Source organism: Acinonyx jubatus, chromosome B1 (genome assembly GCF_027475565.1).
Source record: "Acinonyx jubatus isolate Ajub_Pintada_27869175 chromosome B1, VMU_Ajub_asm_v1.0, whole genome shotgun sequence".
NCBI classification, from domain to species: domain Eukaryota; kingdom Metazoa; phylum Chordata; class Mammalia; order Carnivora; family Felidae; genus Acinonyx; species Acinonyx jubatus.
Window position 1 is genome coordinate 191,978,734 of NC_069382.1, and position 23,074 is coordinate 192,001,807.

The 23,074-nt window shown below is 37.4% G+C and overlaps 1 protein-coding gene across 9 annotated transcripts in view; it reads left to right on the plus strand.

Annotated features, from left to right (window-relative positions):
• Window positions 1-1,376: 1,376 nt before the first annotated feature.
• The window catches only part of RAB28 (RAB28, member RAS oncogene family), a 113,940-nt gene continuing 92,242 nt past the window's right edge, over window positions 1,377-23,074 (plus strand). For 4 of the 9 annotated variants that reach the window (XR_008296416.1, XM_053217566.1, XM_027037240.2 and 1 more), the window contains exons 1-3: window positions 1,380-1,675; window positions 6,273-6,369; window positions 11,564-11,652. Coding sequence is in view for 8 of the 9 variants with exons in the window: in XM_053217566.1 (XP_053073541.1) it covers window positions 1,601-1,675; window positions 6,273-6,369; window positions 11,564-11,652 (261 nt within the window). In the remaining variant the exon portion in view is untranslated. Of the gene's footprint in view, window positions 1,676-6,272; window positions 6,370-11,563; window positions 11,653-23,074 lie in introns of all 9 variants that reach the window. The other 5 variants (XM_027037395.2, XM_027037324.2, XM_053217565.1 and 2 more) reach the window with 4 other exon arrangements.

Consider the following 23,074-nt stretch of genomic DNA (forward strand, 5'->3'; position numbering starts at 1 on the left):
CATTGATTACTTCATTTAATTTTCAACCTTATGATGGAGGTAGTGCCTCTGTTTTGTAGATAAGGAAACTGTGGTTCAAGGTCACACATTTAGTAAGTGTGGGTCTATGATTAGAACTCAATGCTCCCCTTAGGGCTGGGCACTTCTTAAAACTGTACTGGTTTCCTATTCTACTTCCTACATTCTTTCCAGGACCACTGCCTCTGAGCTAGGCTTTCTGTCCCTTAAGCTCACTCATCTGTAAAATGAGATAATTCTACCTACTTTATGGGGTTCCCGCGAGGAATCAACCGTGATAATCCCTGTAAAGTAGTTAACAACGAGACAAGCATAGGAGTAAGTTGGCATTATTATTGTAGAATTTATCCTACTATCTTGAAATTTTCAGTTATGTCTTTTTACCTACCCTAATGGACTGAGATCATCCAGGACAGCAGTTCTTGTACTTTTGGGACTCAGGGCCTGTCTACACTCTTAACAAATTATTGTAGACCCCAAAGAGCTTTTGTTTATGTAAGTTATAGTTATCATGACTGCTTTGCAATTAATACCAAGAAATGTTTGAAACTTCGTAACAAGCACACGCTTCCTTAACTGTCCGAGCAGTGATATCATACACATCATGCATCCCCTGGAAAACGTACACTCGTGAGAGAAGGAACGCAGAAAAGGCAAAAAGGTGTTTGTATTGTCATGAAGATAGTTTTGACTTTATTGGGAACCCCCCAAGGGTTTCTCGTACCACACTTTGAGAACTGCTGTTCCAGGGTACTTGCTAGATTAATGAAACATCGGATTCTGTTCGGTCGAGGATATCCATGGTTCGAGAGGTCAGAATAAGCGCTAGAGCTCCGTTAAACAGCAAGCCACTATCGCTGTGTCCCCGAAGGCAGCGCGATCCCGAGCAACATCCGCGGCGTCCACGCTCCTCTGGGGTCTCCACCCCCGGCGCCCACACCACTTTCAGAGGCCCCGCCCCAGTGCGCTGCCCCTCGCAACCGGCTTCCCGGGCGCCTGGAGACAGGCCCCGCCCACCGCCTTCCATGGCAACCGTGGCGCGCAGCCCAGGCGTCTACGCGCCACCCCCTCCCCCTCGGGCTAAACCATTTGCTTCAGGGATCTTCTGAGGAGGTGATGGAAACACGGGAATATGATACGACGTCTGAGAGCTCCTCAGCTTCCACTTTTCTACCTGGTTGGAACGCTATATTTTAGTTTTATGCTTCACAGCTGCCCCTGCGAGAGGAGCGCCCATCTCTCCCTGCTCGGTTCGAATGCCTCCCCCATCCCAGGCCGGCGGATGAGTCGGCTCGCCAGGGAGACTCGCGGTCAGCGCGGGTTGGCCCAGAGGAGGGGGAGCGCGACCGACGTAGCGCGTGGGGGGGCGGGGCCGCGCTCAGGGGGGAGGGGAGGTAGGCAAGATGGCGCCCGGCGAGTGATTCACCCCAGATACGTCCAGCGGCCGCTGAGACACCGGGGCGGGGGGTCCTGCCCCCACGGTCGCCCTTCCTCCTCTCCCCCACCCCCGGAGACCCCACCCACCCTTCCTCCCTCTACCTCGGGGTGGGGGTGGGGGGGCGAGCCTGGTTCCCGGGACACCATGTCGGACTCTGAGGAGGAGAGCCAGGACCGGCAACTGAAAATCGTCGTGCTGGGGGACGGCACCTCCGGGAAGGTCAGTCCTCCAGCGGGCCCGCCGTCCCCGGCCTGCAGGAACCCCGGCGCGGCCCCGGCACCCCCCTCCCCCCAGCCTTCTCCCCGCCGCTCTGCGTCGCCTCATTACCCCAAGGGCGGGGGCCCACCTGGTCGTGTGGCCTGGGGCCAGACACGAAGTAGGCGCGGGGTGAAGGCTGACGGAGCTGTCCAGCTCCCATTAAATTAAAAAAAAAAGAAAAGAAAAAAAAGAAAAGAAAGAAAGAAAAAAAGAAAAAAAAAAAGTCACTCCCCGGCTCTCTCTGCCTGGATCTCGAACTCCTACTTCTTCAAGAGTCGGGCTAGCATCGCCCTCCTGGGAAGCTTTCCAGCTTCTCGCCTCCGACGACTGGCAGACATCTGCCAGGGCCTCTTACTTGTTCTTCCTTTAGTCCAGGTCGCACTTTGCCTCCGCGCCCCCCACCCCCGCCCCCCAGTCTCCGCGCCCCCGGCCGCTTTACGGTTTCGGATACGAGCACTGCGTTGGCGGCTGCCAGAAACTTGGCTCTGGAGTCAGATTCCCTGGGTGCTCCTCGGGGCTCCATAGCTAACTGGTCGGGGCAGCGGAGGGCAAATTCTTAACCTGTTTGGGCTTCATCGGTCAGGTGGGTATGGAGAGGGGTCGCCTCAAAGGGTGCAGTGTGCAAATGCACATGAGATGTGAAAAGCCACGTAAAGCTTTCAGAACGCGGCGTGCACCCAATAAACGCCAGTTGCTGTTTGATGGCGTCATACCTCGTCGTCGCTGCTGCTCATGCAGCACCTGTCCGCACAAGCATTCATTCAACAAGTACCTGGGCGCTCCTAGTGAGGGCCGGGTGCCGAGGGGTACGGCCGCTCTCCTGCCAGAGGGGATCCTTGCTTAGGGTCTAGCCTTTGGGGACGGTTGGTTGAGCCCGAGTGCGTGAGAACATCCGACAGCCAGTCTCCTGGCTTGTTAGGCTGAGGCTTTTAACTCTGGGTCGTGGAGCTCCGCAAATGGTATAAAATCCTCTCTCGGTGCTTGCTCTTTGGGGAGCGTCCACGGGATCCCGAAGGGTCAGTGACTCTCCCCCAAATAAAGCGAAGAGCTGCTGCCCGCGGTGCCTTCACACCTGTCGCTTCTGTCAAAGGTGCCCACAGTTTCTGGAATCTTGCTGCAGCCTGTCTCCGCTCCTCCCCTCTCCCTGTTCCCAGCCAGAGTCTGCAGAAACGCAGGTGGTTATTGTCCACCAGTGTCCGGCTTCACCGATCCGTGTGACTTGGTGTAGCTCGGACCCTGGCTTCTGTGGCGACGCCTGCTCGTTGCATCTTCCCTGGCATTTGGCCCTGCAGAGCTGCCCCTGGCTTTGTGGGATTCGAGTTCCCTGGGGCACCTGGGAGAGGTGGCATCCACATGCAAAATGTGCAGCATTCCGTTGATTTCCTTCTGCCTTCCCGGGTGGAGATTTTGTTACTGATTTTTATTGCTGAGGAAAAGCGTCCTCGTACCCTCTAATGACCTTTGAAGGTTTTGGGGAAGCAACTTTTTGAATAGTTCGACTGTTTTAAATAAATCGTCATTGTTTCTAACACTCTTATTTAATAAAAAAAAATTAAGTTGTGTATTTGTATGGTTTTATTCAATTTCCTTCTGAATACCTTCTAAGCTTTCATCTCCTAAATCTTTTACAGTCAGCTCATAACTGAATTTATTTCCTGTTTCAAGTTGTAATGACAGTCTATAACCCCAATACACTTGTTTAAAGAGACAAAAATTGCCCTTTATCCTGCATTCTATCATAAGTCTTTAAACTTTTGCTCATTTTTTTTTTTTCCCTCCTAGTATATATCAGTCTTCATACATGTGTGACTCAGTTGAAGTTTGTTCATCATGTTGTATCTGGGCTTTTTATTTAGCCTGCCATATGTTTTTTTTTTTTTTCTTATTGCTAATTTAATGTGAATAATTGCAGTTTTTCATCTCTTTATAAAATTCCGTCTAGTGTAGGACAGGGCATAATTTCTCTCCCTTCCATACTGTTGAATTAGGACTATCATTCTGCTTCAGAGGGTAACAGTGGTAACTCTTTATGGTGTTCTGATTGAGTCTGTTATCTCGACTAATCTATTTGGAAGCTGTAAAGGCATTTTCTGCCAGAGATCCTCAGACACAAACATCAGGAACTGAACGTTTTTTTCTGTTGGTATACCAAGCTTTTTTCTCCTCCATACCCTGTCCAGCCCTCAAGTTACTGGCTGCTATCAACATCCCCATTCTGTTTCCTTTACTATCCTTTTATGAATTCGGCCTCCCTTTCATTCTTACTTGTGTCTTGATTCAACGCCTGACTGTTTTTTCTAGCATTATTTTTTCTTGTTAGTTTTAACTCCTGGCATTTAGATACACATGGACGGAGGCAGTGGAATATTGAGATAATCACTAACAGTTTCTCCAGGAGAAATATAAGCTCCTCCTCCTAATAACATGTGTTTCTATTTCTTTCTGTTTTGATTCATACTTTTGATTTTATTACACATTTCTTAAGATTTTTTTGAGGCAAAATGTTCTTTTTTGGTCCCTTTTTTTTGGTATTAGTAAATGTAATATTGGTAAAAATTATAAGCAGAAGTTCACCCCAAAAAAACCAGTATAAAGAATCAGATAAAAATGTTTCAGATGTGGTAGATGATTGTTTAAGAATGATATTTATATAATGACTTGTGAGAACTTATTTGAGTATGAAAGAGGCAGAAAGTCCAGAGGATTGAGGAAGTGCCTACCACTGATTCAGCCGATTCTGTTTGTCCAGAGATGGTATAAGAACACATGTTAATATTCTGTGTTCCCAGTGACCTATGCTTTTGACAGATTATACTTTATTCCAATAAAAATCCTAGCTTTATGTTTGCCTCAAAAGTGTGAGGGTAGGGCTTTCAGAATCATGCAGTCCTGTTTCCAAGAAAAGAACCTTCGGATTTTTCTAAATACTCATCAATGTAAAAATACTGAACTTTGAACACCCTAAATGAATGGGAAAAATTACCTTAAATGGCACGATGCTAATGCTATATGTGCCTTGAATTTCTCTTTGTCTTATAAAAGTATATCAACCATCCCTGTGTTAAACACTTTGAAACATCTGTACTAAATAGTGGTATTTTTCTCTGGAACTATGAGCCTCTTAACAGATTTTGCACTCTAAGTTAAACAAGCTCGGTGGCATAAAAAAGCTAAATGAAAAACAAAAAGCTTTAAAAAGGAATGCTTACCTTTTTCATTCTAATCTCTTAGTTTTTATACTATTGTTCAGGGAAGCCAAATAAATTTTCAATTGGGTGTAGTGAGTTTATTTCTCAGTGCCTGGCAGAACCTCTTTCCTATGGTGCTCAATAAATATTTGACCAAATATCTTAGAAATTTATTACAAGTTCTGAGTGTTTAAATAATAAAAGAATTGGAGTGAGGGTGTGCAAATTGTTATTTGTGTGAAAATCTGGTTCTTGTGTCAAAAGGAATTTTAGGTCTTTTTGTTTGAAGGAATTGAAATGTGGCCAAGTTTTCTTTTGCATTACTGCACTTATGTCATAATTAATTATACTAAGTTATCTTCGAAATTTTATTTTAGTTTTCGTTATTTTGGGAGTTGACATCTAATTTTAACTTTCAGAGTAAAAAAGGGTAATTTTCACTTAACTTTGAGAGTCTTGCTTAAAGAGCATAAAAGCTTCGTGAAGCTGCCTTTCTCCTTTTTGGTGAAGTGTACAAATAAATAGTGCATTTAATGTTTAAGAAGCCTTTAAGTTATTGAGTTATTTCACTTGTTACCAGAGTGATGATTCTACTTTGGTATGAAATGGTACTCTAGAGTTTTGAGTACAACTTTGAGTTTTTATTTAAAAAAAATGTGTGTGTATATATATATATATATATATATATATATATCTGTTCTGGTTTTAATAATCTTGTGACTTTTAATCTTTATGGTTGTTGGATTGAAAATACTTATTTTTGCCTATAATATTAGTCTCAAAAATGCTTTTTAATTTTAAAGATAAATATTATCACAGTCATTCTATAGGATCATTTTCATTTAACATCTTTAATGTAGAGAAAATTAGACATTTAAAGACACTTTTTTGTGGGGAAAAAAGAAATTATATTAACAGTCTTTCCCCCTTTTTAATTAGTACTGCTTGTTATTGGCTGAGGGCACAAATACCCAGAATATTTAACCTCAGAAATGAAACTTAGAATTCTCTGAAATTTGTATTCAACTGATATCTATAGATATACATATCTTTAGTCGTGTTGTTTTAGTTTTCTTGTTGATATATCTCAAATTCTGATTTCCAGCAAGAAGGAGTTTGACTATCTGGGGATTTAAAGAGATCCAACCCATTAGCCTGTTGTCCCCACTGATAGTAGTTGCAAGTGAATTTACCTGGTGGAGTGTTAAGTCCCTCCTCCCCTTGCAACTGATTAGAACTGCTTAAAGTTGCTTGTTGGATTAATGGGAGTGTAAATACTGAGATTACTTAATAAGGTTTAGTAGTGATTTTATGTTTACATTTCTAAAACAAAGACATTAATTTTGGTTTTGTATGCATCAATTTTTTAGACCTCCTTAGCTACGTGTTTTGCTCAAGAAACTTTTGGGAAACAGTACAAACAAACTATAGGACTGGATTTCTTTTTGAGAAGGATAACACTGCCAGGTAAGAGACTAAAAAATCTTAACATAGTAAATTGTATATATCTTACAATAAGAGACATAGGGAGACATGCAAAATAAATTTGGGGGTTGCTTCTGTGTGAAAATATATATAATTAGCAAATCTATCTTCAGAGGTTAACTTTCATCAGCATCTACCATGAAGACGAATTGTCTATGGGCGTGAGAGAAAAGTTTATATACTCCCCTACTCTCCTGCTATTTTTGACCACTCTACACATTTTTTTGAGGATACATAATAGTTGTTTATAAAATTCTAAAAAGTTCAAAAAATCAAATGCTGTACAATTATAAACAGATATTGTATAAACTAAATGTGAAAAGACTGGAAAGGATTATTTTTTTTAAATATTATTTTGATTAGCCTCTGCTTCAGTTTTTTGTTCGAGAGAAAGTTGGAACAGAAGTATAATGTAGCTATGGAACTTCTGTGCTCTAATATGTGAATGCTGTTTTATGCAAGGCAGCATGAAATTGCTGGCATTTAATAGACCACTAAAATTTAGGGTCCCTAGGCACTCATAAAAATACAGTTTGAGCATTCAAGATGTTTCAGTTCACCATGCAAAGAAACTATTTAGATGCCAGTTGCAGCACATTTTGTGGGAAATACAGGGAAATAATAACAAAAAGAGAGTGGTTTCTGTTTTAAGTTAGTTTCTGAACAATTGGGGCTTTAAAATGCTCTGTCCATTCATTTGTAATGGTTAAATTATATGTTTAAAGTATTTTATTAAAACCAGTTTATCTTGATTGACTTTCTGAACCAGTCCATCCCTCTCCTCTCTGAGGAAACACATTTGAGTAAAAACGGTTGCAAGTATAGCGTCAGATTCATATACTGGAACATGAGTGATACAGTGGGCAGGGGTTTAATAAATTCCAATATTATTGAAATATGTTAACCTCTCAAGCGTCCCATCTATCAGACATCTCTTCGTGAAAGTTTTAGAGCAGCTAATGAAAACTCTTGGTAATTGAAGGTATTCTGCATATCTCACTGGTAATATGCTCTATTATATTTTGTGACTGAATGCAGCTACCAATGAAGAATGCATTAAAAGATACAGTGCGACAAAAGATTTCCAACTTTCCATTCTAAGTTATTGTTCAGCAAGAGGCTTAATGAGAAACATATGCATCTTTTGTTTCGATTGTATTCACTTTTAATCTATTCAAAACTGAAAATCTCATTTTATTATTCTCACTAGTGTGGATCGGTCAACGCTACATTCAGAATTTTTACAGCAGTCACTAGCAGAATACATGCTCAAATCATGTAATATACATGCTGGAAGCTTATTTTTTGCAACAGTGTTTTCAGGGATGCCAATTGTACAGAGAACTTTAATATGCATATAATTATTGACTGTTTTTGATGCTAATCGGCAAAAGCATCAGCTTTCTGTACCATTAATATTAGTTTTTCTGACTTTTTTAGTTCAAAGGCTTAAATAAAGGAATAAGCACCACGCAGATATTAAGATATTTTAAGACTGGTTTTGGACATCTTATATGTATGTATGTGTGTGTATGTGTATATATATATATATATATATATATATATATATATATATATATAACATGTATGTGATGATTTCGGATTTGTTGCACAGTGTGACCCATTTTAAAGTTTTGATGACTTTGTAAAAATACTTGGTATTTTTTGAAATCAACATTTATAGTATAATATTTTAGAGTTAGAGAGTACTTCTTTTAAAAATGATGTTAGGAAATTGATAGTCCAATGAATGTGTATTTTAATATTCCTGATTAAGTTTTTATTTTGATGGGTAGAGTTCCAGAAAAAAAAAAAAATTTTTTTAAGGCAGTTGGTTTTATGCTGCTTAATAGACTCAAAATATGTTAGAAATTTCAGCAGGAAAAATTATTTTAATATAACTTGATTTCATACAATTAATAGTATATTAACAAATGAGATAAGTAAATTACAAGGTTCATAGTATATCCTTTATAACTTCAACCTTAATTTTAACTGTGTCAAATGTAGAATGATTAATATTTGTATCGTTAGCTAAAACATTATAGACAGCATTATTGAATTTATAGAGTGTACTAGGCAAATCTAATGTTTGTTAAGTATTCTGGTAAGTCTTCTGTCCATTCAGATTGTTAGAGGTGTAATACCTCCTGTCCATCTATTGACATTCTCTTCATGCAAGTTTTCAAGGTCATTACTTTGTAAATATTCATCCATTTTAGTATATTCCATGTTCCGGTATGCTGTATAGTCTGGATGCAACCACTGTGCAGATTTTACTGCTTAAAATAGTGTATCTGTTAGTCAGAGATTCTGCTGATAGAGCTTCTTAAGAGCCTTAGTCAAAATACTTTCAGGAAGCTTGTGGGTACAGTCCAGTAAACAGCGTTCTACTGTGAAAAGGATTTCTAAGTCTTTAGTACAAGAAGTGGGCAGACTTGTGTTTTTAGTTCCATCTTGACTATGCAGCACTTTAAGTAAGGTTAACCAAGGCTCCAAGTGTACTTTCACAAGGTCACTGTTGAATCCTCTTGGTGGCTTTGATTCATACCAGAAGCAACTTACCTGTATTTTGTCACCTCATTTATTTTATTTTTTTCCCTGGTTACATGTCATTTCTTACTGAGGAGCAGGAATTTTGTAGCATTTTACATTCAAGATTAGATTGCTGACAATTTCCTTAATGTTGTTAGTTGGAAATTTATGTCAGATGGATTTTTGGTTTTTAAAAATTTTGTAGTATTGATTACTTGAATACTCATACATAGGTTATTAGGTATGTCACTTTGAAAATATACTTGGAAGCTTTATATGTTTATGTTTGGGAAAACTAAAATGAATATTAACTTGAATTTCATCCATATGTGATTTTGTTTCCCAAATAGAGGACTCTCATTTATTTTTATTTGTTAATAAGCCTAAAATTCAAATGTGGAAGTTAAAAATATGTTTCTAGATACATGAAATGAGTATGAAATTAGTATCATTTGTTGAAGCTATACTGATAGCAAAAGTGTTCCCCCCCTCCCCCCCCCCCCAGCTTTGGCTAGCATTGTGGGTTATCAGTAATGCCTAACTATTTTTATTTCTGAGGCACTAGAATATGTATATTAAGGAGATAAGAAATAGTAAAGAAATAAGCCAACAACAGCCAACACTGTTTATTTGGAAAGGTATGGATTTAAAAAATACATGCAACACATGAATATAAATCAAAGCTTCTTGGATGGGAGACAATTGAATAAACAATGTAGAGTCTTGAAATGATGTCGTCAGAATTTGGAAACGTGTAATGAAACTCATGTTCCTAAAGTTGTAGTTAAGGTGTTCACAATAACTAATTCAGATAGGATCTCGCTATTAGAATTTAAAGAAAGAAAAGCTTTCTATTTCTTGATATAAAGTTAAGTGATAGGAGTTATTGACCTTGAAGAAAATGGGATTAAATGCCTTTTATTAAGTGTTGCCTAAAATCCTGTAAGAAAGTTAATTTTGTTAAGCACTGTTGGTTTGAAGTAAATAAATGACTGCAAGAGTGTGCAAGTAAACTGGATAGAGTACTGCCTGTTTATCTAGGGGCTTCTGAAGCTGTCTGACATAGATCTAGTGACTTCTGGCCCTTTCTCACCTGCTTAATTTGAGGCCACACCAGAGGAGAATGAGTTCAGCTTTGAATCTTGAAAAATTTAGATTTTTAAGTAAGTGGGTTTATCCCAGTTATTGGATACAGTCTTAGTTTGTGACATTTTGGTTTTCACATTCATAGAGCTTTAAGAACATTTTTGTCATTACTCTGTGAGCCTTGACGGTGTATGTGGGAATGATGACGAGTGATAAACTCCAGGAGCTCTCATTAATGCTCATGGAAGTTCCCCATGTAAATCCTTTGCCCATTGGCAGATGCAACAGACCCACCTCAAAATAATGGAAAGACTGTATTACAAACCCAACAAAACTTAGAGTCAAGGGTAAAACTTGGCTGGTTAATCCAGTGTTATACTTGCTTTTCAGTGGAATGGTGAAACTGACATTCTCCAAGTTGAGTGTTTTGCATTGGTATAAAAATTCATGTCTTTATAATCTTTTTTATTGTTGCTTTTGAAGCAAGACCATTTTTTGCTGTCTTTAAGTTTTTATTTTGAGTTTTCCTTATTTGCAAATCATTCAGAAAGATACATTTGTAGTATGGGAGTTCATTTTGAAGGTACTAATTGAGACTTTGTCTAACTTTGGAGAAAACTGTATGGTTTTCTTAGGAGAAACAGTTTGAAATGTTAAAAGCATGTTGGACATGGTCTTTAACTTCTGGGGTTCTGCATTGATAAGAGAATAGCTTATCTCATAAATTTTTGGATCAGCCGAATATTTTGCAAAATAGAAAAAAGAAATTTAAAGATTGCTTTTTAGTATTTTAAAATGCTTTCATTATGCTTGTGTGGGGAAGATTTACACCATTTTATGAAGGCTTCGAAGCACATGTAATAGTTTGTTTCACCGGAAATTCTTTGAACAGTTATAAATGTATCATAATATTTAGTGAAATACTGGGTATCTATCCTGTCTGTTATGAAGATAGCTATCATATGTGTTTATATTTTATAGCTTAAATTTGAAAACATGTAGTTTAAAAAAAATGTGTTTACTATTGCATATAATAGGTGACATTCAAATTTTAAAGGTCCATTAATTTGAGTTGAAACTCTGGGTCCATTTTTGTACTCTATTATTAATCTATGAGTATTAGAAGCTATGGAGTTTAGATTACAGCAAAATTCATTATGTGCTATAGGGTAGGTTAGTATATACGGCTCTATTTTTATTTTTTAAGTATATTTTTTTTACCCCACATATAAGTGCTTTATTGTTCTATTCTCTGTTTAAGGAAATTACCGTTTTTTTAAGTTTTAAGAGATTTATGAAATTAAATCTTTCTTTTGTTTTGAAGGTGATTATAAATACAGTTTTATAGAAATGGGGTAAAAGTATAAACCTAAATTCCCCCACTATAATATCTTTTGGCAGCGTTATTTCACAGTTCCAAATATCTGACCATAGGAACATGCAGAATAAAAGGCAAAATAGATTCATAGTTTATCATTGTGACTTAGTGTTCTCTGAAACTGTATTCACTTATTTTGTTACTTATCTTTTCTGCATTCTTATTTTTATATTCAAGGAAACTTGAATGTTACTCTTCAAGTTTGGGATATAGGAGGACAGACAATAGGAGGCAAGATGTTGGATAAATATATCTATGGAGCACAGGTATGACATTCTGTGATTATTCCAGTATTAAAATATCTCTCCCAAGCACATATAGCTGGGTACACGCACGTGCACACACACGCACACACAGACACACACACACACACACACACACACACACACACACACACACTATAACTTGATTTTTATCTGATATGTGGAGATACTGATTTCATCTTTGTGTTAATCCTTTGGTTTCATCGTCCCCAAATTATGTTTGGAATGATTTGGGTCAGGGAACTGGTGTGACTGTAATACCTTTTGTATGCTTACTTATATTGTTAGGTATTATGTCAGCAGTTAAATAAATGCATGATAAGTGATATATTTATTAGCTGATTTGGTTATAGTGACTGCTTTCAGAATATTCAAACTGAATGAAAAATATAGAAGGGAAAAATTTAATTTCATTTTAAGTTGTAAGGACAAAAAGCATATTTACATATTTTTGTGCTATAAAATGGTTTACTAAATATTTATAATTCTTCAGATTTAATACATATATGAATCTATTATATGAGCAAACTAAGTATGAAAAATTATATATATGAAGCACATACAATATCTTAACATAATATATGATATCTTTTCAGAAGAAAATCTATATAGAAGGAGAAAAATCACTCAAATAATTATATAACACATTTTTTTTTGGCGACATGAGCTTATATGGACATAATTTATAAGTTGCTAAATTATTATACAAATAGAAAACGTGCATGGTAGTGATATACTTTAAGGAGTTAATTATTGACATGCTATTTAGTTTTGCTTTTTCTTCCACTCTAGTGTGTGTCTTTTACACCATCATGAAGCATTAGAGGGGGTAATAGCCATAACCCTTATTTGGTTCTCTATTGGAGTTTAATGTTTTAAGTGGGAGGATTTTACCTTGGTTATGTGGAACTATGTTTATAGGAAGTGACAAAGACAGGAGACAAAGTCAGACTGTTAAGCACTGTTCTGTACGCTGATGCTTGGCATATGCCATTGCCTTAATTTTGGATGGAAAATAGATTCTGAATTATTTTCTAAAATATTCAGTGAAAAGTACATGAAGCTCATATGGTTCTGAATCATTTGTGAAGGCCCTAGAGTATTGGTTTTTGCACTATTAATATATAGATTTGGATCTTAGAACTATTTTTTCTATGCCTTTTCTTCTGCATTGTTCTTTGTCTCCTGAAACTCTTGTTGCTTATTTAGCATTTTTCACTTGTAACGTATGACTTAATATTTTATGCGTATTCATTTTTCTTTTAAAAGATAAGTCTCAAGATTTTTGTGTCTGGCTTTTTGTTGTTTATTTTTTTCTGTTTTAAACTGATTATATTTAAAGTAGGTATTAAGCTAAAGAAAAATTTGTGGACAGAGATGTGTGGGAAGCCATAGTTGTTATTTTACTCCCCTTTTTGGTAAAATTGGTTTCGAAAATAGTAGTCTCTTTCCTCTTTGTCCATTAAAGTATACCTTCAAGGGTGCATATTGGACTTAAAAAAAAATAAATATTAGATGTGTTAAGCTTCTCATAATATTTGACTCTGAATGTCAAATAAAGTAACTTTTTATTATTTAGATTTATCTAGAGAACAGGAAATTTTATGACTCTCAGGGCAAATAATAATATGAAATTCAATTAATGAATTTTTTTTGACTTAAAAATTGAGAGAATATAGTGCTCATGATTTGGATTCTCTTAATTTACCTTCAGATCATTACAAATTTTTTATTTGATTTATGTAAATTAATTCAGTTTATTAATATAAAATTATATGTAAAACTAATGATGTGAAATTGACAGGATATAAAGTTAACCATTTTAAAAGTATGTAATCAGTGGCATTTAGTGCATTCACAGTGTTTGTGGCCATTCTTTTAAATCATTTTTTTTTACAGTGCATATTTTATGCTATTATGTAACTGCTTAAAAATCAGATATTATTGGTTAAATTTGTAGAAATTAAAAAATTTTCATCTTTTCTGAGAGGACCTGACTTCAGTAGGATGTCTTCATTCTCTTCTTATACCTCATATCTTGTGAGAAAGAGCTTGTTATATTTATATTCCTTCTTAGAACTTGTCAAATAAGATTTCTGTTTTGAAGGTACATGGGAGGTTTTTTTCCTTTGGATGGTGCCTTATATTATTTATATTTTACAATTTCTGTGAATGTTATAAGCGTATGTCTTGTTTCATTAAACAACAATGTAGTACAGTATTTCTGAGAAGTTCATGAACATTTCCATGAAATTGTGCCAGGAAATGGGGAATTCTGAGGTGATAAAATGAATTATCATAAATTAATGATAACATAGTAAATTTTCCCTGCTTTCCAGAGATTCTAAACTAAATTATGCATACATAATTTATACATATATGTATACATATATGTAATACATAAACAACATTTACTAGTAGTTTCTTTTGTAAAATATATGTAAATTAAAAAATTTTTTTAAATGATTATTTATTTTTGACAGAGAGAGAGAGAGACAGAGCATGAGTGGGGGAGGGACAGAGAGAGAGGGAGACACAGAATCCGAAGCAGTCCCCAGGCTCTGAGCTGTCAGCACAGAGCCCGACACGGGGTTCGAACTCACAGACCGCAAGATCATGACCTGAGCCGAAGTTAGATGCTCAACTGACTGGGCCACCTAGGTGCCCCAATATATGTAAATATTTTATCTAGGCCAGAGAAGCTCAGACTACAATTCACTACCATAAATTGGAGGAATGTTACTTTTTAAAAATATTCCTTTCAGAAGCATTCTAAATAGTATTTTAATATACTCAATCACTTTATATCGTGTAGTCATATAATTATTGTTCAGAATGGATCTGTACTTTTTCCAGAGTTCTTGTAGATGCTTATGTTGGTTATAAATACTTTGTATTTTGGTATACATGCTACAGGATAGAAATCTTTCAGAAATGATGTTTTGACTGGCTGTTTTGAGGAAGGACATTAGTTTACTGTGTATTTAGGATTTTCTTTTAGGTTCTCTAACTTCTGTATGGTGTATGGAAAGCCTCATCTTATACATACCTGGGCTATTAAGCTAATGAATCTATTTTTCTTTTTTTTTAATTTCTTTTATTATTTATTTATTTATTTAACATTTATTTATTTTTGAGACAGAGAGAGACAGAGCATGAACAGGGGAGGGGCAGAGAGAGAGGGAGACACAGAATCTGAAATGGGCTCCAGGCTCTGAGCTGTCAGCACAGAGCCTGACGCGGGGCTCGAACTCACGGTCCGTGAGATCATGACTTGAGCTGACGTCAGACGCTTAACCGACTGAGCCACCCAGGCGCCTCAATGTTTATTTATTTTTTGAGAGAGAGAGAGAGAGAGAGAGAGAGAGAGAGAGAGACCGAGTATGAGCGGGGGAGGGGCAGACAGAGAGGGAGACACCGAATCCGATAAGCTCCAGGCTCTGAGCTGTCAGCACAGAGCCGACTCAGGGCTCGAACTCACTAACCGTGAGACCATGACCTGAGTTGAAGTTGGACGCTCAACCGACTAAGCCGCCCAGGCGCCCCTTGAATCGATTTTTCTGAAAACATTTCTTAACATCAGAAAGAGGTTTACTTGTAGGCTGGGAATGAACTTAGATTCAAATGGAACTGATTATTTCACCCTGTTCACATTTTTCCCCTAGTAGCATTAAACTTCAGCAATCGTCTGTTGAACAGTGTTGGTTGAAACAAAATTGGATTGACACCCAAGAAAGAATTAATGAGGTATTTTGACAAGAACTAGTTCTAAGAATTGAAGTATTTCCCAGTTAAATTCCCAGATTTTAAATTAACTTAAAATTTTCTAGGAGTCTTCAGAAAGATGTTATAGGCTATTTTTCATAGTGGTTACGAGCAAACACACAGTACATAGTGTTTAGTGCCCTGTAACCTGTGGCTAACAGAGGCTAATAACAAACCTCAGAGAAGGACTGGGTGTTTCATTTTTGTAGCTCTTTCCGTCCTGGAATCTAAGTGGTTTGCAAACACTGCCCTACTGAGCATAAACTCAATGAAGTGTAGTCACTTGTAAGGCAGAACATAACTACTATTGTGTGCCAGTGCCCCCCACAGATGAGCTTGCCTGTTAACCAGCTACAAAAGGATTTGGTTGCCTGGATGGCAGCTGGGGAGAGAGCGCATCTCAAAGCTGGACTCTCTGAGACCCTCTGCTGTCTTTTACTATGCATTTTTAGTTGGCTATTTGCCAACTTAGAACTGATTATACACCTTTCTTGGATTAGTGTTCCTTCTTACACAGCAAAGTATGTGTTGTTAGGACTGTGGTATAATCTGTATGATCTAATCCATTTCTGCGTATAAAAGGCTACTGTAGATTATTTGTCATACAAATCAGGGAGAAAAAAATACCTGCTTTGTGGGATTTGGGACCCTTTCACTTTTGGGAAGGTTAAATGGTGTACGTACTGTGTGGGTTGAATTTTAGAACTAAATCTATGGAGTCACCTACAGGTCTTAAATGTTGCCACCAGTGCTCACGTTTCCTTGAAGACTTCAGTGTTCCTTGGAGAATGGTTTCTGCCTGGTTAATGACTCGTCGTGTTCATCAGATATGATGATCAGTAGAGAGATGAAAACAGAGTGCTGTGTGAAGAGACTTTATGTAATGTTTACCAAAAGTGTTGAGGTTTATGAAGAGAAGGGTGATAGTATCTTCTGGGGAATTGTAGGTGGAAAAAGTGAAGTGAAGGCATAGAAAATATAGGGAATTTTTGTTGAAGAATTTGAAACTATAGAAGAATGTATTAAACTTGAAATCTGATTTCCAAAAGTCCTATCAAAAACGAAGAGGAGCAGTTGGAGGGTAAGATGGGAAGAGCAAGCATGGGGCAGTGTGGGGAAAAGATGGAAAAAGATGAATGGTAGATAGGAGGGTGATAAAAGCCCATCAGGGACAAGAGACGTGATGATGGATTTCGATGGCCGCCGGCTTGCCAAGAAAATGACTTCCAGCAGTTCCTGGTAGATTCTTCATGGGTTTCCCCTGTTGCCAAGATGTGTTGCATTTCTGAGGGAGTTACACCTTCTTGTGGCTGAGAGGATTCTGATAGTTTTCTGGAAGCAGTCAGAAGAGGTCTGGATTGATGGATGTGGGGAGATACTTAGGCATTGGGGGTGCTTGTGTTCTAGGCTCCTGAAGAGGTGAGTACTTAGAGGTCTGGCTCTGGGGTAGACTACAAAGGAATTAAACTGGAAATCAGTAATTGAAAGATAGCTGGAAAAACTCAAAATCTATGATGATTTAAAAACATGTTTTTCAATAACACAGAAGTCTCCAGAGAAGTTTTAAAATATCTTAAATTAATAAAAATTGTGGGAGATAGCAAAAACAGTGCTTAGAGGAAAATGAATAGCAGTGAATATATATATTAGAAGAGAAGAATCATCAGTAATCTAAGCTTCTACTTGGAGAAACTGAGAAAGAAAAGCAATTTAAGCTTAATGAAAGCAGAACCAAAAAATAATAAAAACTAGAGGAGAGCTCAGTGAAATTTAAAAAAAAGAAAATAATGGAGAAAATCAATAAAACCAAAAGCTGGGAAACCTCTAGCCAGGTTAACCAAAAAAAAAAAAAAAAAAAAAAAAAAAAAAGACAGACAGAGAGAGAGAGAGAGAGAGAGAGGAAACACAAATTAATGAGGGACCATCACTACTAATCCCATAGGCATTAAAACAATAATAAGGGAGTAACATAAATAACCCTATGGCCAAAAATTTGTTCATGTAGATGAAATAGACCAGTCCTTTGAAAGACACAAACTACCAACACTCATACAAGCAGCCTGACTCCCAGGCTTGGTATGATTTCCAGTCTTATAAATTTGTTAATGTATGTTCTGTGGCCCAGAATGTCATCTGTCTTGGTGCATATTTCGGGTGAGTTAATTGTGAGTTAATTGATTTTCTCCTTGCTTAATGTAAAAGTCAATGAAAAAGGGGCATTGAAGTCTCCAACAATGCTAGTGGATCTGCAATTTACAGTTCTATCAGTTTGCCATTACATATTTTGATAGTCTGTTGTTAGGTGGGTATACATAAAGGGTTGTTATGTCTTCTTGGAGAATTAACTCCTTTATCATTGTGCCAATTTCTGTACCTAATACCTTTGCTTATTCTGAAGTCTGCTTTGTCTGAAATGAATACGAGTACGCCAGTTTTGTTTTCATTAGTGTTAGCATGGTATTTCTCTATTCCTTTACTTTTAATTTGTGTCTTTATATATAAAGAGAATTTTCCTGTAGTCATCGTATAGTTGAGTCTTGGTTTTTCATCTGTTCTGATGATCTGTCCTTTAATTGATATATTTGGATCATTCACATTTAAGGTGATAATGGATGCATTTTGGTTCATTTCTATCATATTTGTTTTTTATTTATGTTTGTCTTTTGTTTCTTTTTCCTTTTCTCTTTCTCTTACTGTTTTATTTGAGCATTTTACCTTCTCTCTTAGCCTATTAGTTATACTTGAACAATTTTTTTTAGCAATTGCTCTAGCACTTCCACTATACATTTTTAACTAGTTTAAGTCCACCTTCATCTGACACTGTATTGTTTTGCATGTAGTTCAGATACTTCATGAACGCATATTCTCCATTCATCCCTCTTGTCCCTGTGACATTGCTGTCATTCACTTCACTCACCCATATGTTATAATCACTCAGTATATCGTTAGTATTGTTACTTTAAACGGTTGTATTTTAGATTAGTTAAAAATAAGAAAATAAATGCTTTTGTTTTATCTTTACTTATTCCTTTTCTGAAATTCTCCTTTTCTTAATGTAGAAATGAGTTTCTGACCCATATCATATCATTTCTTTCTCCCTCAAGGGCCTCTTTTTTTTTGTTTAAAAAAATTTTTTTTTAATACTTATTTATTTTTGAGAGATAGAGACAGAGCATGAGCAGGGAAGGGGCAGAGAGAGAGGGAGACACAGAATCTGAAGCAGGCTCCAGGCTCCGAGCTGTCAGTACACAGCCCGACGCGGGGCTTGAACTCATGAACCATGAGATCATGACCTGAGCCCAAGTCAGATGCTCAACCGACTGAGCCACCCAGGCACCCCCTCAGGGGCCTTTTTTAACATTTTCTCTGGGGCAGTCCTGTTAGCTCTGACTTCTCTCAGGTTTTGTTTATCTGAGAAAGTCTATTTCTCCCCCACTTATAAAGGATAATTTTACATATAGAATTCTAGATTGGTCTTTTCCTTTCTTTCAACACTTTAAATATTTCACCCCATTCTTTTCTTATATGGTTTCTGATAAGAAATTCACTGTAGTTCTTATCCTTGTTCCTCAGTAGATAACATATTCCCTCTCACCACCCCTTCCCAACCCCTAGACTTCTTTCAAGATTTTCTCTTTGTGTTTTGTTTTATACAGTTTGGATGTATGCTGTGCCTACATGTAGATTTTTTGGGTATTTATCCTACTTGGTGTTTTCTGAGATTTCTACATCAATGGTGTGGTGTCTTGAATTGATTTTGGCAATTTCTTGGCCATTATTACTTCAAATATTTCTTAAGCTCTGTTCTCTTTTCTGGTGTTCCAGTTATATGTATGATACACAAATCAGAATTGTCACATCGTTTTTTAATGTTCTGTTTTATTCATTCTTTTTTCTCTTTGCATTTCAGTTTTGGAAATTTCTATTAGCTTATCTTCAGGCTCATGGATTCTTTCCTAGGCTATGTCTAGTCTACTGATGAGACCCATCAGTGGCATTCTTCATTTCTGTTACAGTGTTTTTGATAGCTAGCATTTTCTTTTTGTTATCCTTTAGTGTTTCCATCTCTTTGTGTACCTTATCTACCTGTTCTTGCGTGTTGTCTACCTTTTGTACTAGAACCTTTAAAATATTTATCATTGTTGTTTTAAAGTCATCATCTGATCATTCCAAAATCTGTATCATATTTGAGTCTTACTCATATTCTAAGGCTTACTTTTTCTCTTCAAAGTGCCTTTTAATGTGCCTTCTAGTTTTCTGTTGAAGGCTAGATAAGAACTCAGGTAAATAGGCCTTTAGTGTGGAGCTTTATGTTAATTGGCCAGGAGTTGGTCTGTGGTTAATGTTTGCTGAGGCTCTAGGTTTCAGAGACGTCAAATTCCTCTAGTGTCCTTGTTTTTTTTCTCCCCTGTCTTTTTAGACATCTCAAAGCACTCTTCCTCAGTTGAAGTTTATGTTTTGCAGCTCTTTCAAATGTAGTATACTACTATTATGCTGGAGCCCAGTTGGTGTCGTGGTGAAGTGTAGGGAGGGGGAGGGAATTCTCTCATTCTGTGCTCTTATGACTAAGTCATAGCCTTATGGTGGGCCTGTGTCTCTGGGCTGTGACCTTCACAGGTATTTATTAGTTCTTCCCACTTAGGAGACACAGGATGGCTAGAAGGAGCTAGAGATGGGAACTTGTCCTACCCCCATGTGATATAAGACACTCATTAAGCTTTATTCCTGGACAGTATGCCTTTTTTATGGCTAATACTCTGGGCATATTTACAGTGGTAATTTCTCCCTCCCCATGTCAGAGCCATGTGGGGATCTTTCTTGATTCTACCGAGAGGATGTGGTAGGGTTTCTGGAGGTAAAATCCATGAAAGTGTGGGGGTACCCCCACAGACTGTGTCGCCTGGTAGTTGTTCATTCTGACAGTGGAACACAGGCAGCCTCCACCAGTTTATCAAAATTACCATTTAAATGTTCCCACCGTTTCCTGGCTATGGTGGCTTCTGCGCCAGGTTAGCATATTTGGGCTGTGACTCTTTGGATTCACCTGTCTCCCCAGATTTCAGGGTGGCGATTTACCCTGCAAACTCAGCTCTCTGTTTTGTCCAGAAGAATCATTGATTTTGTTTAGATTTTTTCTTACTGTAAAGACAGACATGATGACTTCTTGGGTCTTTACGTGTCAGAATTGAAGCTGACAGTTCTAGAACTTTTTTGTGTTTTGATGTCTTTTTGGTTTTCCCATTTCCCTTTTTGGATTTTGACCACATTGGTATAGGTTAGAACTGATGAAAAATTGCCATATTAGGAGCAAAGATGGAATCATAGTTTTTACATTAAGTGGTATTGAGAATGGGGTATATGACGTTTGGTTTGTGGATAGCTAGATTAATGAAAGGCATTTAACCTTTTGCCTTTCTCATGACTTCTGGAAGATTCATACTTATTGACCTCTGAAAAATACTGACACACACTGGTTTAGCTCTGGAATTGGCCAGCTTTTCCTTAGAGAGCCAGACAGGAAATATTTTAGGTGTCACAGGCCGTACTGGCTCTGTTGCAGCCACTCAACTCTCGAGTTGTACAGAAGCAGCCCTTGCTAATACTTAACCAGGTAAGTATGACTATATTTCAGTAAAAGCTTATTCACAAATATGGGCTTTGAACTGAGTTTGGCTTGGGGACCATAGTTCACTGACTTCTGGCATATAATAGATACCTATTCTAAACTTAGTGTTTAGTTTTTATTCTAAGCTCTGGTCTAGTACTGATCATTAAGGGATTGTGGCCATGTTTTATTTGCATCATATGCACATACTGGCCCATGTTGAGATGAAGATTTTCACATATTGATTTAGAAGGATTCCAAACATCTTAAGGTTTAAGAGTCATCGTGGGTCAGCCTCTCAATCTATGAGTTATAAAAACTATCACAGAGTTGCCTTGAAAATGTGATTCTTACTCACACAGAATAATAAAAATTCCCAGTAGTTATGTAGTATGTTAGTTTTTAAATAAATCTTTTTGTTACTTCCCATAATCGCTTAGACATGGCAGCTATCATCAAGGTAGATTACAGAAGCATTGCTCAAGATCAGTGGATGGTAGGGCCAGGCCAAGACTGCAGTCCAGCGGCGATCTGACTTTCAGGGCAGAGCTCCTTCAACACAATATGTGGTATCATTCGAGTCAACTGAAGGTGGAGTCAGTCGTTTGAAGATTAGCTTCCTTTCTTCCTCTCTTCCTCTCTATACGTGCTGCCAAAATGAGTACTGAAGATTAGTTTTCTTCAGAGGCCAGTTCTGGGGCGTTATTCTTAATAAGAAAAGTGGGCTTGTGCTGATTATTTCAAATAATTCTATTGCTGGGCATTATTTCAAAGCATTTAGGAAGACAGAAAGAAGTGTCTAAGCTACCAAAATGAATCAGACAAGTGATTTTGCATAAAAATTATAGAATATTTAAACTGGAAGGGATGTTAGAGACCATTTACTTTCAGTGATCTAATTTTAGAGGCAAACAACCTGAGACCCAGAGGAGCTAAGTGACTTAGGGGCCAGTGTAATTTAATAAAAGAACATGGTCCTAGAAGGTTATAATAGTAGTATGCTATTCTCTGGCCTGAGAAAGGCAGTTGTTAAATTTTCGGGAATTTTTGTGAGCCAGTCGTTAAATACATTCATGATTAAAAATACATAAACTCATCAATTATATTAAAAACAAAGATATATGCTCAAAATTCATCACTTACTAATCATTTTACCAGATATTTTCTTAAGTATGTTCTTGAAATTATTGATGTCTAATGTACCTGTATGGTTCAGATGCAATCTGGCGATGTCCTACCCAGCTTTGTTGAGTGAAGCGACATTGATAGCTTGAAAATGACCACAGGGGAGTATTTATACCACAGAAATAGGAAAATGAGACAAATAACACTCTACCCTTCCCGACCCCCACCACGGCGCTAGCCAGTTTATTAATATTTACCAGCATATCACTGGTCATTACTTTTGTGTTCTATACTTGTCTGTTTATGTGCCTGGCTGCAAGACTGAGTTTCTTGAGGTTTGGAATTTATATCCTTAGGACCCAGCACAATGCTTGGCATATAGTTGGCAGACAAATGCTTATAGAATGCATGAGTAGACTTTATATTCACACAGCCCTTGATTCAGATCTGGCTTCCTCACCTACCCTAGTGGTAGTGGTATGTGACCTAAGTATGGTTGACCTTCGTTATTGTAGCCTCTCCTTATTAGTAAAATGAGAATAAGGGTTAGCAGCATTAGATGATTATTGTAAGGACTGATAAAAACATCTAAATATACGTCTAGATGGATAGTAGGTACAAAAATGTAGTAAACGTTTGTGATTACATCCTAAGAAGGAGGAGACGTAAATGCTATTAGGGTCCAGACTTAGACTATATGCAGAGCTTTGTATTAAGTGTTTGACCACGAACTGGATGAGAATCAAGAATGTGGCACTGTTATTTTTGTGTGTGTACATACTTCTCCTTCCCACACAAAATAATGGGATATATTAAAAGGAATATGATATATAAGAGGCAGGAAGCAATCCCTTTGTTATATTTGGCTTTGTTCAGGCTCTTATTACAGTATCATGTCCAGTTTTACATTGCTCATTTTAAAGAGGATGT